This window comes from Nycticebus coucang, chromosome 3, assembly GCF_027406575.1.
Source record: "Nycticebus coucang isolate mNycCou1 chromosome 3, mNycCou1.pri, whole genome shotgun sequence".
NCBI lineage: Eukaryota > Metazoa > Chordata > Mammalia > Primates > Lorisidae > Nycticebus > Nycticebus coucang.
In genome coordinates, this window is record NC_069782.1 from 90,671,233 (window position 1) to 90,690,056 (window position 18,824).

Genomic DNA, 18,824 nt, shown 5'->3' on the forward strand with positions numbered 1-18,824 from the left:
AGTACAAAGGCAGGTGAAAATGCTCAAGATAGAGATGTAATTAGCCAAAAAAAGAGATTAGATATGAACCTCTCAATGTGCACTGTCATGAGGTGGTGGCCCATTACTTCCATGCATTTGTCTTTTGTAAAAGTAAGTAAATTGAAGCCTCCCTTTTAATTTCATTTTTATTCCTCTCAGGTAGTCACGGAGGCCATGAAATGTAAATTATATTTTATAGCTTACCTAAAAGTTTTCCTAGATCTGCTTTCTTTAAATGTGCAGAAATTGATAGGATCCATGTAAGGATAATAATTAAATATGGTTTATATCGTACTTAGGAAAAAGAAGTTATCACTGCTCCTCTTGGGGGATCTACACCATATGTAATGGTCTCCATTACACAACGTTCATAATTTAAGCTGGAAATATTTCCCCCATCTTCAGGCCACGAGTGTGGGAGAAAGCCTTTGAACACAAGTTTTATTTAAGAGAACAAACCCCAGTTTCAATGCAGTATGATTATGGTGGATGATCTTTCTGAGTTGCAATGAAAATAAATTGTTTCTTTGCATAGAAGGAGATATAACCTTACTACCAACATGGGGTGTCTCCCTGGAGCTAGCTAACAGGGATTCACTCACAAGAGTCCCATCTGAAGATCAGTGCAAGTAAACAGCGACAAGGTTTAAGAATGGTGACCACTTAACCAAAGTGGACTATTTATTGTACACCCAGTGCGAATGGAGGAGCAAAAATTAAGCAAAAGATCTAATGGACAAGCCAGGGAGGGTGACTTCCTTTGGGGACTTAATTCATATGGACTTACTATATGAGACAGCCATGGTAACATCTGGTGACCTTGAAGAAAGCTAGCCACCGGAGACTAGATTAGATAATAGACTGTTTGGAGAAGGGAAATATTGAACTATAACTTTTAGAAGGCTGTGTAAAAGAGAACCTGTACCCTCACTAGCTCTACTCACATACGCACACAAACACAAACACACACGCTATTTGGTCCAGCATATTACGTGACTACTCGAGGTCACGCTGAGAAGAATGCAGTAGTTGCAAGTGGCCCGTTTTAAGAAGTGACCTTCTATTATGGGTAGAGTCAGTGTAAGACTTTCTACTCTACTCTCTAATGGCGAAAGTACACACACAAACACACACACACACACACCCTCGCTGCCTTTCTACCCCATTATTGCCTGGGACGTCTTGTCCCCTATCCTGGGAAAGGAAGATGGATTCAGGTCAGCTCTGAGTGCCTGTTTGCTTGAGGAGAGATGCATATCAACTCTAAGTGATTTTTTTCGATACCATTTATGTGGCTGTATTTATTTCCTTTAATCTTTTAAGTGCTGTGTAGTCTCTCTGTGATTTGCTCTGGATACTCGTTTCTGATAAGATGCCACATCCTCCCAGCCACGTAGTCTCTGCCTGGAGCGCTGAGTGACTGATCTGGCCCGGCCCGTGCCGGGCACGGAGGAGCAGGTGCGGCAGAGAGGATGGCCGCTCTCTGCAGGTGCTCGCCTGCCTGCATTTCTTCCGCTACGGCCCTCACTTCGCACCACATTCTTGTGCCCATTCCCTGTGTCAGTCAGCCTTTAGACAACGCCGCACTGCAGAAGAATAGGAGGGTGTAAAACAAGCAGCTTTGGTGGGTAGTTGGCTTATCACAGTCCCGCTGGAACCATGTATCGTAACCTCAGAAATTCATTTGGTTTTGAGGGAGGTGCCACACAATGAGTGTACTGATATGGGTCTCCCTGGATAATACCAAGTAGGTGAGGGGGCATCCTCTCCCCCATCTCTGCCCCGCACACTGCTAACATAGCAAGCTTCTTTCGAGATCATCACTGCTAATATTTCTCTTCTTAGGTTTAAGGTCACTGCTGTGCATTGTGAGTTTCCGGGGTGCTTCCTCCTAGTCTGTATTGCAGTCAACTCTAAGAATCTGAGGATCCTGTTTTTCCTTCTTGACGTTACAGCTTTAGCCTGAATTGGGGGGAGAGGGGGGTTATGTGGGGAGGACTAGAATGTTGCTGCTGATGCCCTTGGGTGACAGGCTGGGTACGCATCTGCTAATTATCAAGCAGCTCTCTTAAAAAGAAGCATGATGCAGGCTAATACATCTGCAAAGCTTATTAGTGGGTGTCTTTGGGTGAGAGCAGTAGAGTGTGCTGTGTTTTTTGTGAGTGAAGTTCACACTGCTTAGCGATCTGTGTGGTTCAGACCTTCAGAGCATAGCTTTTGGTTTCCAGTTCCCTGAGCAGTCCCACCATCCCTGCCCCACACCACATCACTGGAGATTTCATTCAGTGGCAATCTCCTCCTTCATTCTGGGGCTCTTCTCCAGCCTGGCTCTCCAACTTTGCCAGCCCTAGTCCTCCTGGCTTAATGTGTTGAGAAAGGACCCTATTTTCACAGCCCCACATGCTCTACCTCTTGGCAGCTGGAAGGAGAAGAGCAGAGTTGGGCTGGGGATTCGCAGCCAGCAGGTGCCAATGTTCTCTGCCCTGACTGATGGAGACATTGGCTGGTGAGGCCTGGAATCCTTGTTTCTCTTCAAGGCTCTTTCTCTGGCGTGCAGGGATTAGGAGCCAGTTAAGTTGGTTCACCTGGAGAAGCAGCACGCGGGCAGTTATCATGCTGACACTTTCATACAACCTCATTTTTTATTTTGGTTACAAGCAAACTCATTCGATTACCGGCAAAGCAAAGTAACCAAAATTAACTAATGATTGATGATTCATTTATAGATATATGTATTTTTGTACACAGATAAATCACAATTTCTACTTTTTTTCTCACGGCAGGGTGTTTACAAACTGTTTTAGTCTATTTGAAGTGCATGTTCAAGGGCTGGAGTGTAAAGAGGTGGTGCTTTCACCTTCCCTAAGCCGGCCTCTTTGACTAACACATTTGGTCTTTGTCATTGGGTCCTAAAAAAATAGCCATGAATTCCCAGTGAGTGACTGAGCCTTGAGTGTGTGTCCTTTGACATTTTGCCTATATTTCAGTCTGCCCTCAAACTGTTCATAATCTCATGAGCTGCCTGTATTTCCAGTTGAAGATGAGCAGCCGTCAACGCTCTCACCCAAAAAAAAGCAGCGGAACGGAGGTATGCGGAACTCACCCAACTCCTCGCCCAAGCTGATGAGGTAAGGAGAGGGGCCGGCTGCCCACCGCTCCCCTCTTAGCTCCTGCTCTCCTCCCTCACCCCTTCTCACCCTGCCCAGGCCCACAGCCTCCCCTCCCCAGCAAGCACAGGCAAAGGAGGGGAGCAAGATCGTTAGATGGCTTCTTAAAGGCTCCAGTATTTATTCTGTCAGCTTGTCAGCGGTTAATGATAGAGCTGAAAAAATTCTGTCATGAAAAACAGTTTGAAAAGCTGTTTGAAAAATACATAGGCTTTAAAGTCTTAGCTGTCACCGTGTCCTGTCTGTGTGTAGTTCCTAAACAGCAGTGGCACTAATGACACCGGTAACCAATCAGAGGAACTCGTGCGGTTAGTTTGCCTGTGGCAAGTCTCTTTCTACTGGGGTCCCTCCGAGGACTGTTTTCTGTACTTAAGGCCATATGTGAGATGTATCATCACAATCAAAAATGAACCTGAAGATTACCTTCCTTTTATCCTGTCGATTGAAATCAAATTTCCGTTAATTGATTTTGACTGATAAAAAAGGCTAATAATCTGTGGACTTGCCAAAGCAAAGTTCAAAAGTAATCCAGTTCTGCTTAGGCTAAAAGCAATATTAATTATGAAATACAGCATAGTGCACCCGCTCCCTTTCTTCTGTCCGTCTTTTCTTTCATTCCTTCCTTCCTTTCTCTCTTCCTTCTGTCTTGACCATGGCCTCCTCCACGAAGTAGCAAGTGAATTCAGATTTCAACAGAGTCCTGCAGATTCCTGTCCGTGGCCTAGTCCCCTTTCATTTCCCCTTTTGTCTTGAATACATCTTTCAATCCCAGAGCTGATTTTCCCCAACATCCTGACTCTCTGACACCTGAGAGAAATAGGAATGATCTCAGATTTGCACTGCTCCTTATAAATGGTTACCAACATGGAAACACCTGTCACCCTGACATTACTTGTCTCTTTTCACCACCTCTGGCCACTTTTCCTTCCTTTGATTATGGAAATAAGTAATGGCGATTTCCATTCTCCACTTTCCAACCACACTCCCATCTCCTTGGCCCTCCAGGTCCACCTTTCTGGAGCTCGGCAAGCACAGCCCTTCTTCATGTGATGGAGGGTGCAAGTCCTCAATGGAAGACCCCCCCCATCCCCATCTCCCTCATCATTCCGGCCATCTACTCCTGAAAAGTGTTTCCTTAGAAGTTCTCTGTCTTCCCCTACACTCAGCTGTGCTTGGGTGCTGCTGATTTACATGCTTGTTTGTAGTTTATGGGGAGGAATAAAATGCGCCAAGTGACAATCTCTCGTTTTTATGATGCAGGTTGTCATACCAGCATTCATTTCCTATTTACTCACCTTTAGGTAATCGCCTTATCTAAGGCTAATAGTTATAGCCATTTAAAGTAAAGAAAAGCCCAGGCTCTTGCCTTCGCCTAAATTTAGGGAAGCAAATAAATAAAGAGAAGTCTGAAAAATCTGAAACCTTTGGAGCCAAATTCCCTGTCCCTGTTTGCTATGTAAAGTATGGCTCATTTCTTTGATCTTGAGTAATAATAATTCTGAGGAGTTATACTGTTTTCATATGCTTCAAAGCTGTGTCAAAGTTTTGCCGCTTAAGGGTACTTCTTTATTCTGTTGGCTCTTGGGTACCAAGATGACAGGTCTTCTGTACGAGGTGGAGGCTTTTTTAAGTCATAGCCTTCAGCAAAACATCAAATTACCAAATCCAGGGTAACATACTTCTACACAAATGCCTTTCCTGTAGATATATTATACCATATATATTAAATACTTTAGTGTTACACGCTACATTTTATGTGCAATAGAAAGTGATGGTTTGAGGTAGCCTTGGGGGACTTTTTTTTTTTCCACAAGCAGAAAAAGCTAGTGTATACCATATCAAGTATGGTTTTTACAGGACTTTCTGCCCGAAGGCCTTTGTAAATAAGTAATGATCAACAGATTGGCTGTGGGTTTTTGAAAAGCATGCCTATGTCAGTTTGCATGATGGGGGAGAATTTTCAAAGTGGATCTTGCTTTCATTGCCTGCCGGAGAGGGGCTGAGGGAGGCCGTCGTCCCAGGCTGGAGCTGTCTGCTCCGTGGTACATCAGAATTGCTAAACGTGAGTCAGGTGGTGAGGGGAAACTTGCCAAGCTGCAGAACCCAGGTTTCTTGTGTTGCTGCCTTTGGGCTGCTGCTGCTGCGGCCATGGCTACTGCCACTGGGATGCTTCATCTCACCAGCCCCCAACAGTCTCCCCGGCAGCCTAGCTAGAACGGGCCGTCCCAGGACAAATGGAAAGTCTTAGATGTTCCATGTCCTGTGTGCTTCACAGATCCTGTCTGACGTGGAGCAAAGACAGGCCCCTTCTGAGCCCTCTCCCCATTTTCTTTCACTTGCAGGTAGTGAAGTGAGTTCTTTGGTTTGCATTTGAGTTTCTGGCATTGCCAATGAGGTAGTGGGGTCTATTTTTGTTAAATTCTTTTTCTTTGATTGGCAGAAAACATAGGGGCTCACTCAGCTTCTTGTGGCTTTTCCAATTGCACCCACCTCTTCAAATGGCCCCTTTCTGCTCTACAAAAGATGGGACTCCCAGGTCCTATTCCTTATGACCCAAAAAATCCATAAAGGAAGCTAATGACTTATTTGAAGTGGGTTTTCGACATGAGTTTGTGGCTTGCTGTTTGAGCAGAATCAATCATTCTGAATGCGGGCAGGTTTTAGTGGCTTGTGGGCAGTGATAGGAAGAGCTCCAAGAGAAATCGGAGAGCCCTAAATGGGCTAGGATGGGCTTTAATTTACCACTGTGGCTTCTGCAAATAAAACAGGCTCCTGCGTGAAGGCTCCTTCCAAATCATCTGCCAGCAGGAAATGCAACAGGGACTCTGTGCTAATGGCCTTTGTCTCCCTTTTGTTCTGGAATCAGGCTTACCCTGGTGTTTAAGTGTCACTTAACTCTCTACACGATCATTAGGTGAACAGCCTCATTTTGTGTGTCCGGATCCCAAGATAGTATGTTTTTTAGTCACCCGAACAGAGAACAACCATCACAACTAGACTGAGCCAAATGGCGAGTGTCTGTGCTCCCAGCTGAAGACACATGATGGGTAACCTTTGGCTTCACATCCACCAAGGAGGAGCGAATATGGAGGTTCCCAAGGCCCTTTCTCTGTCTGCCTCTTATTTCCTTTGCTTGTGGTCTCTTAACTTGGAATTATTTAAGAAGCCTTTCCTAGTTTTCCACTAAAGTCACCAAGTATCCCTGTGCCCAGTTCTTCCTACTTCGTGGATTTGTGCATTGTAAGGACAGTCATGTCTGTCTTCAGATGTAAAGCCCTGGGGTAGGAGGGCACAAACTTGGTCTTTAAATAGCTAAGTCAAGAGTTCTTAATTTGGAGGCCTTACATACCCCATGAACATTCTTTTTTTTGAGACAGCATCTGATTCTGTTGCCCTGTTGTCATAGTTCACAAATCTCAAACTCTTGGGCTCAGCCTCCCCAACTCTGGCACCTGCTATTTTTAAAGACAGGGTTTCACTTTTGCTCAGGCTGGTCTTGAACTCCTGAGTTCCTCCCACAATCTACCTGCCTCAGCCTCCCACAATTCTGGGATTATCAGCATGAGCCACCATGCCAGGCCTCTAGTGAACATTCAACGAACGCTTTCTAGGGAGTCTGTATAGGAAAAAAAAAAAAAGACACTAGATACCATTTTGACTATGGTTGAAATAGATATGTAAATTCCTGAAAACTTGATTCACAACCCCCTGATTTTCAATCAATTCAGTTCATGCCAGACCCACCTTTAAGTCATTGCATTTACACACATTCTTTTAGATGATGAGAATATTTCTCCACGGGGCAGGTGGTACAGAGTAAATGCCTAGGTACAGAGTAAATGCCTTCAAATGGAACCCAGAAGTTCCAGGCACTTCAGCTGCCTGTTTTTCTTTTGTTTTTTTTTTTTTTTTAATTTTTTTATTAAATCATAACTGTATACAATGATATGATTATGGGGCATCATACACTCACTTCATAAACCATTTGACACATTTTTATCACAGTGGTTAACATAGCCTTTCCGGCGTTATCTCAGTTACTGTGCCAAAACATTTACATTCTACATTTACCAAGTTTCGCAAATACCCCTGTAATATGCACCACAGGTGTGATCCCACCGATTCCCCTCCCTCTACCCACCCCTCCCCTTTCACACTTCCCCCTATTGTTAAGTTGTAGCTGCCTGTTTTTATTTCTTCTCAGATTAATTCCCACCCAACAAATGTTTAGTGGAAGCCTACTACGGTTAAGGTCTTGTGGAAGCTCTTTGAGGGATCTAAAATAAGATGGATATGACTAGATCCCTGCCTTGAAAATGATTATAGTTTAGCATCAGAGATAGCGAAACATGTACAGCAAAATAAAGTTAGAAGAACACGGGAGATTATCCTAGCTTGGGCTGTGAGAATGAAAAGAGCTATTGTTACCTCTGGTTTGGGGGGCTGAGCCTGATTTATGAAGAAACTCTCATGGAACCCAGCCCTGTATGATGAGGAGAATAGAATGTTCTATGAATTCTATCACCTACTCTTGTTCATTGTTACCGTTCATTGTTATCCTTACAGGAGTGTAATGCCTGTGAACTGAGTCCTCATAGCAGATGTGTGAATAGATAATGTTGTTTCCCCCATTTTACAGATGGGGAAACTGAGACACAGAAATATAAAGTCCAGTAAATCTAGTTAAGTTTTACCTACCCTGTTTTCCCGAAAATAAGACAGTGTCTTATTTTAAGGTGTGCTCCCAAAGATGCGCTAGGTCTTATTTTCAAGGGAGGTCTTATCTTTCCTGTAAGTAGGTCTTATTTTCGGAGGATGTCTTATTTTCAGGGAAACAGGGTAGTAAGGAAGATGGAGGAAATAGGGAAAATGCTCAGAGCACAGTAAATGGCTTGGTGTGTCTGGAGCCAGAGGGTCCTTGGAGTAGCGCAGCTGGAGTTGAGAGTGGAAGATTATTCTGGTGCCCAGTCATGAGGGCTTTCACCTGTCATAGACATTGGGCAACCCTTGCAGGTTTTTGAGGAGGCAGTGCCCTAACTTACGTTCTTAGAGCAGCAGTTTTCAACCTGTGGGTCACAACCCACAGGAACTGTATTAAAGGGCCATGGCATTATTAGGAAGGTTGAGAACTTTCTGTTTTAGAGGATCTTTGGTGGAAGCATAAGACAGAGTTTGGAAGCCTCCCCGAGGGCCTTTCCAAGACACATGTTACATCAGTACAGAGGTGTGAAACAGAAGGCTCACCCAGCTCCTCTGGGTGCCCAGCCATCCAAGGTGTGCTGTAGAACAGTGGACCGGGACTGGGCTAAGACAGCTTTCCCAAGGACACACTTCATTCCTGCCATCAGAAGAGCAGCACGGTCCACAAGGTTGCACATAGGATATATCAGGTAGACAATTTACACAAAGCGATAGCTCCTGGCCAGGCTACCATGCAGAACTGACATCACCCAAACAGAGAAATGGAACGTTTTGAGGAGCGTTTCCTGTCAGGAGACCCAGGAAATGTTAGACATTAGTTTCCTAAATGGGAAGGGAAATATGATTTGAGGAAAACAAATTATCCTCTCAGGCATCGACTGATCATTAAGTGAAATAAACTCATCTGCTTGTTAAGTCTTGTTGCCTCTCCTTCAACTCAGACCTTTCACGGGGGTCTTTTTATTAGGACTTCCCACATCAGAGCCTGCCAACATGAAAGGTTCTAGTAATAGAAAATGGCAAAGCGCCTGGGCTAAGTCTGAGTTGGAGGCAGAACGCCATCCTCACAATTTCTTCCACTGGACAGAAGAAAGAAGAAAGGCAGGGCAGCTTAGCTAAGTAAATTTGGCTCAGTGCACAAACTAATAGTATATGACGTGCTCCTGCACCCCCAGCACTGGAGAAGAAAGAAAGAGTCAGTATCATGGTACCAAGGCGTAGGTGGACTGGACGCAGCTCCTCAGACAAGGTCATGCTCAGCAGAGAGTCATTATTCCGGCCTCTCATTTCAAGAGTGTCTTGTACAGTCTCCTCTAGGGTTGACAAACATGTCGGTTCTCCCAGGCTGCCTCCCAAGCAGTAGATAGGCAGTAATTTCCTTCTTCCTCTAAAAATGCTAGCTGTCTAGCAAGAGCTGATGTCTCAGGTGGTAGCAGGGAAAATAATACAGGTAGATAGACAAAGAGAAGCTGAAAAGGTACCTAGTTTTGCCAGGGTAGCTGGAGCCTGGTCTGAGAATTTTGTCAATGTGGCTTCCTGGGATGGTCATCAGGTGAGAGATGGGGGCAGGGAGATGGGCAGTGGGGTCTTGGGCACAATGATCATTACCAGGAGTGGGGAAGCCCCACAAAGCATGACTTAAGGCAGGATCTATAATCCAAAAGTCAGGATTCTTGCAAAGTAGCAGGAAATAGTATTTATCCAGGAGCCAAAGGCACCCAAGAATGAGGCAGATCCAGTTGGTGCCATTTATGGTGCTGGGCATGCAAATATGAGCCCTCCTGAGGAAAGTACCTGAGATGGAGCTCAGTCTCTTATGGCTGCCACAGGCTGACATTTTTGAACACTAGTCAATGACTCAGTAATTAGAGGCCAGGTTGTCTTGTGTGGAGTGGAAGAAGAGATGGAAAAAAGGAAGACGGAACAATGAATTCCAATTATAAGTGTTGCACATTACAAAAACTAATATTTAACTTACTTATTTGTGTTTATTAAAATTCTGGTTAGCTCATGGAAAGAAAGGTCAGTCAAAAAAGAATCATTAGTATAGCATCTAGGCTAAGAATCCCCAAGTGTTGCCAAGGTCTCAATTTCTAGAACATTAGAGAGAGGCAGGATGGATGACCAGGGGGAAGATGCTTCCTTTGATTTTGCACCTTGGGCACCTCCCTTGCCTCGGTCTAGTTCTTGCCTTGCTGGAACCATAGCCTTATAGACTATGCATTGCTGAAAGTTCCTAATTTTGGTAGGATTGTTCAAGCCAGATAGATTCTCCATGTGGGAAAAATTTAAGGGTAGTGTTTTCATGCTTTAGCAGGTGTCAGAATCACCTGGAAGGATTTGTTAAAACATAGCTTGCTGGGCCACAGTCCGATAAGTCTAGCAGGTCTGGGCTGGAGCTCAAGACTTGACATTTCTGTGAAACTGTCCAGTGATTCAGATGCTGCTGATTTGGGGCCACACTTTGAGAAGCACCATTTTTAAGAATGAGAGCAGTGAGAGAAGCTTGAAGTGTCAGAAGCCTGCCTCTTAGATGGTCAGCCTTTGTCAAGGCTGGGGCACCAGATAGTTGCTTAAATAGAAACATACGTCTTGAGCACTGTTGATACCACCCACAAGTCCTCCCCACTGATAGTTGCAGTAGTTGGCTGTTGGCGCACCCTAGACAGCCTCGATTGGTGAAAGATTTAATTTAGAGTTGACCTTCACTTCAGGATGACTTCTTTTATGGTGAACACTCTATGTCTTCATTCATGGATAGTCCCTATTGGTGAAAAATGGTACCAGAGCCCTGGTCGTTCCCAAAGCAAACTGTTGCAAAATATCAACAGTAAATAAGAAGGCCGTCCCTGGGCAAATTTCTGGCAGGTCTGGCCTGGTTTGGCAAATTTCTTTGTTAGCTGGTTCAAGACTGTTCAGAGACTAAGGAGCATTTGTCAGATCCTTTTGTTCGTTTGTGTCCTCTGCTGGGTTCTGGAAATACCCGAGGAGTATAATAGGAGATTCCTGCCCTAAGTAAGCTCACCATCTGGTGGATGAGACAGGCACACACATTATTCTCTCTGAAGGAGCGTCTCACACTTCTGTAGGAGTTCCTGGGGAGGTAAACAACTTCTGTTTCTTCGGTTGTCCAGGATAACGGCTTTATGAGGATCATTTGAGCAAAACTGTGCAGCCTGAGAAATGTCCTGGTATCCCCGGCATGGTGCCCAACATAATAGATGCTCAATGAAGTTGGTATTTGCCACTAAGATGAAAGGCCTGCAGGGGAATGAGAAATTCTCCTGCATTTTATCAAGCTTCCCATCTCCCAGGGAGACTGCTGCAGGATTGTCCTTAATTTACATGGGATGTTCATAATGACAGGAAAGACCTTACCAGGCAGTAAGATATAAGGTCTTACAAATCAAACAGAGAAAAGGATGCAATTTTCCAGCCATTTTGTAACTTTCCTCTTTCATAACTTTTTGCTTTGTTGGTTGGTTACTTGTACTGTAATATAAATTTCTGAAATCCAGCATTGAACCCGGTGCCACAGAACAAACTAGGATTTGCTGGCTTTGCCCATAAGGGGAATTGTGCTCTTTAAAATATAACACTGACTTCCTCACAGCGGGTTTGCTAGAAAAGGGATTAGTGGTTTTGCTTTAGGCTGCTGTCTTCAAGGCAGGCTTTCTACATTTCTGCTGTAACAGGGCATTTAGTTCACTTCCCGAGATTAATTGATGGCAAGTGGCATTTCTTGCTCTGAAAACCCTCAAAACAAAGATCTTTCATAGGCATACCTCAGAGATACTGCAGATTTGGTTCCAGACTACTCCAACAAAATAAATACTGCAATTAAGCAAAGCCTGCAATTTGAGGGGGGGATTTCTAGTGCATATATAATTTATGTTTAGACTCTAATGTAGTCTATTAAGTGGGTAATAGCATCATGTCTAAAAAAGCACTGTCAGTACCTTAATTAAAAATGTTGGTCTCTCTCACCTTTTCTTCTTCATGAGAGGGACCGACATCTAACTCTCTTTGGAAGTGGTCTGAACTTTCTCTTTTTTCTTCCTAAATAAAATCTCTCTTTGTAACCCAAGGAAAAAATATGTCATTGGTAAGAAATGCTAATAATCATCTGAGCCTTCAGCAAGTCATAATCTTTTAGTTGGTGGAGGGTCATACCCTGATGTTGGTGGTTGCTGAATGATCACAGTGGGTGCTGAGAGCTGGGGTGGCTGAGGAAATTTCTTAAAATAAGACAACTATGAAAATAGCTTCATTGACTGACCCCACCTTTCACAAAGATCTCTATAGTGCATAATACTGATACTGTTTGATAGCATTTTACTTACAGCAGAACTTCTTTTGAAATTAAAGCCAATCCTCTCAAACTCTGCATTATCAATTAAATGAAACACAAAAGTGTTTTCATTTCAATAATGTTCACAGCATCTTCCTCAGAGGTATGGTTCCATTTCAAAAAGAAAAAAATGATCAGTTTCTTTGTTTACTTGTGAGAAACAACTCCTCATCTGTTCAAGTTTATCATAAGTTTGCAGCAATTCAGCCATTTCTTTCTCCACTTCTAATTCTAGTTCTTTTGCTATTTCTACCACATCTACAATTACTTCCTCTGTTAAAGTCTTGAAACTTCAAAGTCATCCACTTCTTTCAAATTCCTGTTAATGTTAGTATTTAGACCTTCTAGGAATCACAAATGCTCTTAATGGAATCTAGAATGGTCAATCCTTTCCAGAAGATTTTCAATTGACTTTGCCCAGCTCCATCAGAATAATCACTATCTGTGGTGACCATAGTCTTATGATGTGTTTCTTAAATGATGAGATTGAAAGTCAAAATTACTTCTTGATACTTGGCTAAAAAATGGATGAGGTGGTAGCAGGCACGAAAACACCGTTAATCAGAGCTCTTGGGTGACTAGATGCATTGTCAATGAGCAGTGATATCTTGAAAGGAATTCTTTTTTGGTTGGTAGTAGATATCCACAGTGGGCTTGAAGTATTCAGTAAACCTGATGTGTTGTCTCCAGGCTTTGTTGCTGATAGAGCACACACAGAGTGGATTTACCCTAATTGTTAATTCCCCTAGGATTTTCAGAATGGTAAATGAGCAAGGGCTTCAACTTAAAGTCACCAGCTTTAGTCACGCCTAGTAAGAAGGTCAACCTGTTTTTTGAAGGCTTGAAGCCAGGCATTGGCTTCTCTTCTCCAGCTATGAAAGTCCTAGATGGCATCTTCTTCCAATAGAAGACAGTTTCATCTATATTGAAAACCTGTTGTCTAGTGTGTCTAAACCTGGTGTCTAGCCACCTTCATCAGTTATCTCAACTAGATCATCTAAATCAGTGGTTCTCAACCTTCCTAATGCCTCCTAATGCTGTGACCCTTTAATACAGTTCCTCATGTTGTGGTGACCTCCAACCATAAAATTATTTTCATTGCCACTTCATCACTGTAATTTTGCTACAGTTATGAATCATAATGTAAACATCTGATATGCAGAGTGTATTTTCATTGTTACAATGGGGTCGTGACCCACAGGTTGAGAACCACTGATCTAGATAATGTGCTGCAGCTGTATTAGCGCTAGCTGCTTCCTTGTACTTTTATGTTACAGAGATAGCTTCTTCCCCTAAACCCCATGAACCAGTCTCTCAGACTTTTCTTCTGCAACCTCCTCGCCTCTCTCAGCTTTCATAGAATTGAAGAGAGTTAGATACTTGTTCTGGCTTGGTTTGAGTGTACGTTGACTCGGGAGCCAGCTCACCTAACCTCTCTGGCATGCTGTCACTAGGAAATAAGTGGTTTGTTGCCTTGATTAATATCAACTGCCAAATACCCCATTTGGAAATGGGCTTTCTCAGTTTGACTGACTAAATTTACTGGCTAATTTTCAGGTTTCCTCTTTGCCTTATGTTGTGTTGTCATTGGTATAGATCCTCAAATGCAAGTATAAGTTAAAGACCAGGGAGCAGTCAGCACTCTGGCAGAGCAGACAGGTCTAACTAATTCTGTATGTATGTTGCTGATGGGAGATGCGAGGGTGGTGCCAAGGAGGAGAGGGACATTAGCTCAAAACCTTTGAAGAAGATATTGTGTATTACTGGTGTATTTCCATTTATTCCTAAGGTAGTGGCAGGGTGCTTTCTTCCATCAAATGGACGGGAAAACCTAAGATTCAAGAAGGGCTGCCAGGGTCATCAGCTAAGGAGTGCCTTGTGCTTATTTTTCTTCAAAGTTAATGCTATTATATTAATTTGCTAGAAATGTTGTAACACAGTACCACAGACCCAGTATCGTAAAACATAGAAATTAATTTTCTTATTGTTTTATAAATTAGAAGTCTGAGATCACAGTCTCAGAAGTGTTATTTCCTTCTGAGGGTTGTGTGTGAAGGATCTGTTCCAGGCCTCTCTCCGTGTCTTGTGAATGTCCATCTTTTCTTGTCTTCACATGGTCTTCCCTCTGGACAAGTCTGTGTCCAAATTTCTTCTTACAAAGATTCTAGTCAATTGGATTAAGGTCCACCCAATGACATAATTTTAAATTAATTACCTCTTTAAAGATCATTGCCTCAAAATATGGTCACATTCTGAGGTACTAGGGATTAAGACTTCAACATACAAATTTGGTGGTGGGGAAGGAACAAAATTCAGCCTGTAACAATAAAACAGTAGATGTGCCTCACCTCATAGAGTCTCTATTACCCAAAGTTGATAGTGACAAAGGACCCTTGAATTAATTATGGTGCATTTTAAGGAGGTTGGGGATTATTTTGTGAGTGAAAGGAATACACAAAGTCATTAACTATCATCTAGTATTGGTCCTCAGTTCCAAACAAGTCTTTGAGGAGTGGTGGATTTCTTCATCATCTTGTACAAGGAAGATATTGGAATGCCTTTTTCAGGGTGGTTTCTGATGATCCACCTTCCCATGTGTAACAAATTGCCTGATTCATCTGGACCTCCTTGGACCACCACCATGTTGGTTGGTGTGCTCCGTGGCAAAACTTGGACTGACTTCTTGTATTATAAACTCCAGAAACCTTAATTTAGAAGCAGAAGTCTCCGTGGACAACTGTTTTTTGAAGTTATTTTTTACTTTTATTTATAAATATTAGTTGTCTATTTTTTGATACTTAAAAAAAATAAGAAGTTAACTGATGACTCCATACTGAATCTCAGAGTCAAAGTATTCTATAATAGACATAATCTTATTTAGTTGACATTTTAACCATGATCTGGGGTTCCATTCTTTGGCTCTTTTCATTTGGGCCTCATTTCTCTGAGTGGGTCCCAATGGTTTCTGGTGAAGCAACACTAAAATATGCTGTGGGTCCTCTCACTTTTCGTGGCTCAGATAAAATGCTACTTTTTTGCAAAGCCTTCCTTCGTGCTTTTCAAATACCAGGCAATGAACCAGCTTTTTCTTGGTATTCTCATACTACCTTGTATTTTATTTGCTATAACATTTACCACTGTCTACTATAGCCATTTACGTTTTTCCTCTGCTGCCATTTTGTGTACTTCTCTTTGACTAGGCATTTGGTCTTAATCACCCCTCTATTCTCCATGCTTGACTCAGAACAGAGAATTCATGATTATTGATTGCTTTACTGATTCAGGAAACTAAAGTTACAATTCTAAGCACCATGGCTTGTCAGAAAAGGAAAGAATCTTTGTTCAGAGAGATTTTTGATGTTCCTCAAATCAGACCTTTTAGGGTAAATTCTAGATGATTTATATTTAAATTATCCAGGCCTGGCTGAGAGATTTGTCCAGAGTAGAGAGTAACATGGCATACCTCCTGTGTGTTTCTCAATGTTCCAGTGCAAATCATGGCTTGTAGCTGTAAGTTTCAAATCCTGGTTTTTCCAACCCTCCCCTCCAGTTAATGAAACTTGAAATTAGCTGCCTTTGTTTCTTTTTGTTGAGGAACAATTGATCAGGCTTGCTTATTTACTTTTCTAAGATGAAGTCTGAAGGTCACTTCTACCAATGACTGATCCTTCCCAGAGAAAAACTAAACATTCTAATCCAAAATGGACCTCCTCTTCCCTAAGGCACATTTTTCTAACAGGAATTTTTTTTTTTTTTTCAGCTTTCTGTACCATTTGCTTGCTTGCTGATATTGTGTGAGCCCACTCCTGAGTGTTTTTAAAACCATAAATAGACTGGGGGCAGGTTTCAGACCTTCCTGAGATAATACTTTCTCTTCAACCAGTAAACAGGGCAAGAGAATTTGAAACTGGCTCTGTATCTTCAGGGCAAGTTTATTAAGATCATCTTGCAACTGAAATATGTTGTTCAAGTGCTAGACAGAGTTCATTCTGTTCATTTTCTCAAACCATTTCTCTATGGTGGCTTCTTTCTACCTACTTCTTCTAAATTCTGGATATCTATGGAACTATTACAAATTCTTCAAGGACAAAAAGTCCTCAGAATTTGCTTTTTCCATGATCTGCTACCAGTTCTTATCAGCAACCTCATTTATTACTTTTGACCAATTTCAGCATTTGAAAGGTGGCCTGGTGGTTTACAACACTTCAAGACCTCCTAACAACCCAGATATTGAGCTGCTAGTCGGAATTGGATTGTGTTCTGCTTTTAAGATCAGATATGACAATTCCTATAGTAATCTAGCATGTTCCTTGAAGATAACTTTGCAAGATTGCCTCACATGGTATTTGTCATTTGGTGTAACCTAAAAGCAATTCTCAACCATAAATAAATGCAGTGAGAAAGAGTTTTTCTATCTTATGTGGTGGGGGTGGCGAATATAGGGAAGTTATTCAAATGTTTAATTCTAGGTCTATGAGCCATGTAAGAGAGACTCGTAGATCACCCTTTGATGATTGAAATAGATAATTTAAAAGGTAAAAACATTTCACAGTGAATTTCCAGAATTCGAACCTATTTGTATTTTCTGTCTTGGGTTGACAATATTATTTAGGAAAGATAGCTCCATTGTCTGGATAGTTAAGTATGCCTGCAACCATGTCCTAATTATATGAAGTCAATTTCATAGAAACCAACAATAACATTCCTAAAAACTGAGGTGCTGAATCACTTTCAGAGAGAGATTCACAGACATTGACTATGCCCCAAGATTCAGGAGCTCACTAATTATGCAGCAGGATTGTTAGACCTGCCTGTTCTACCATAATTCTTTTTTTTTTTTCTATTTAACTTTTATTAGCTTTTCTTTTTTTTTTATTAAATCATAACTGTATACATTGATATGATCATGGGGTATCATACACTCACTTCATAAACCATTTGACACATTTTCATCACAGTGGTTAACATGGATGGAGCTGGAACATATTCTTCTTAGTAAAGTATCTCAAGAATGGAAGAAAAAGTACCCAATGTACACAGCCCTATTATGAAACTAATTTGGGACTCTCACATGAAAGCTATAACCCAGCTACAACTTGTTCTACCATAATTCTTAAGGCTGTCAGTGAGGCTTTGCCAGCCCACTGGAGGGGAGACTTTGTTAGAAGCCTCTTCCTTTTACATCTATGAACAAGGCCAGAGAGGGTGAATGTAGCCCTTAGAATTTGAGACAAGTTTATTAAGATGTGTCTGAGTCAGAGGCTCTCATCCTAGGAACGCTGCAATTGGGACGTGAGGATGGTGTGGAGCGGGACCATCATTGGATGGTTAGTGCAAATACAGTTGTCAAGGCAAGGAGAGAGGGTGTTGTTTAGGATGGAAATCATGTATTCCAGATGTGGGCATTTGGTAGTCAATCTGCTCTGAAGTGACATGCTGCTGAATCTTTAAAGACCTTCAGCTGGGAAGAGCAAAATCTGATTGGGCAAATTGCTAAAATATTTAAAGTGCAGCCTGTTAAAGCTTTTACTGCGAAGAGCATCACGTCAGAAGTTGTAGTCAGAAAGAGCTAGTAATTGGCTTTCCATCCTCATGCCAGTCAGTCAGCATGAGGCTCTGTTCCTATTCCTTCCCCTTCATTGCTGATGCTAATAGCAACCCTTTGTGTGTGTGGGGGGGTGTGCCTGTGTGTGCTGGGGAGATCAAATAGCTGGTAAAATGAGAGGAAGACAACGAGTAAGGTAGCTGGAAACAGGGAGGCTGAGTCCACAAAATGGTATGAAGACCACTTAGGGAAAGAAGAGCAGGAGACGGGCAGAGTTATTTCCTAACAAAGGTCAGCTGCGCTTCCAGATGGGTGCAGTAGTTGGGACAGTTGTCTTCCAAAGGATGGGCTCTGCAAACCTGAACATTGGCCTTCGGTGACAACCATTTCCTTTGTATCTTTCATGTCCTCTGAAATATAACTCTAGGGGTACTTTCCATTTATAATTGATCACATTTTCCACTTAGGTTTTCTTGTCTTTTTCTCCCCAGGCACGACCCCTTGTTAATTCCTGGCAATGATCAGATCGACAACATGGACTCCAACGTGAAGAAATACGACTCTACTGGGATGTTTCATTGGTGTGCACCCAAGGAGATAGAGAAAGTCATCCTGGTGAGTCAGGGGTAGATAGCAGGATAGATAGCATCAGCTTCTGCCCGAAACTAGGTTTGCCAAGACTAAGGTTTTCCAAACTGGAGAGGGGATGTTATCGTCCCTGTTCCCAATTATTTTTGATGACTGAAATTCTGAACATAGGTTGAAGCTGTTAGAACTCTGATGGAAACAGGAGCCATATTCAGGAGTTTTGATCTCTGAATATTTATTGACCTGTTATAGCAGTGGGCAATGATGTACCATGTGAAAGGCATCTCACGAGGCAGCATGTAGGAAATTCTGGTGGACATGGCTCTGGGTTCTGAACCTGTCTATGCCAGTAACAGCTACACAGCTATGAGCAGTGGCTTGACTTGTGCTTCAGTTCTCTTACATGTACAAAGATGAGATGAGAATGATCCTAACTCATGGGGTTGCAGTG

General features: G+C 42.4%; 1 protein-coding gene across 11 annotated transcripts in view; it reads left to right on the forward strand.

Annotated features, from left to right (window-relative positions):
- KCNMA1 (potassium calcium-activated channel subfamily M alpha 1) overlaps positions 1-18,824 on the forward strand; it is a 784,008-nt gene that overhangs the window by 691,791 nt on the left and 73,393 nt on the right. For all 11 annotated transcript variants that reach the window (XM_053584070.1, XM_053584058.1, XM_053584059.1 and 8 more), the window contains 2 exons: positions 3,056-3,149; positions 18,277-18,400. In XM_053584070.1, the coding sequence (XP_053440045.1) occupies positions 3,056-3,149; positions 18,277-18,400 (218 nt within the window). The remainder of the gene's footprint in view (positions 1-3,055; positions 3,150-18,276; positions 18,401-18,824) is intronic.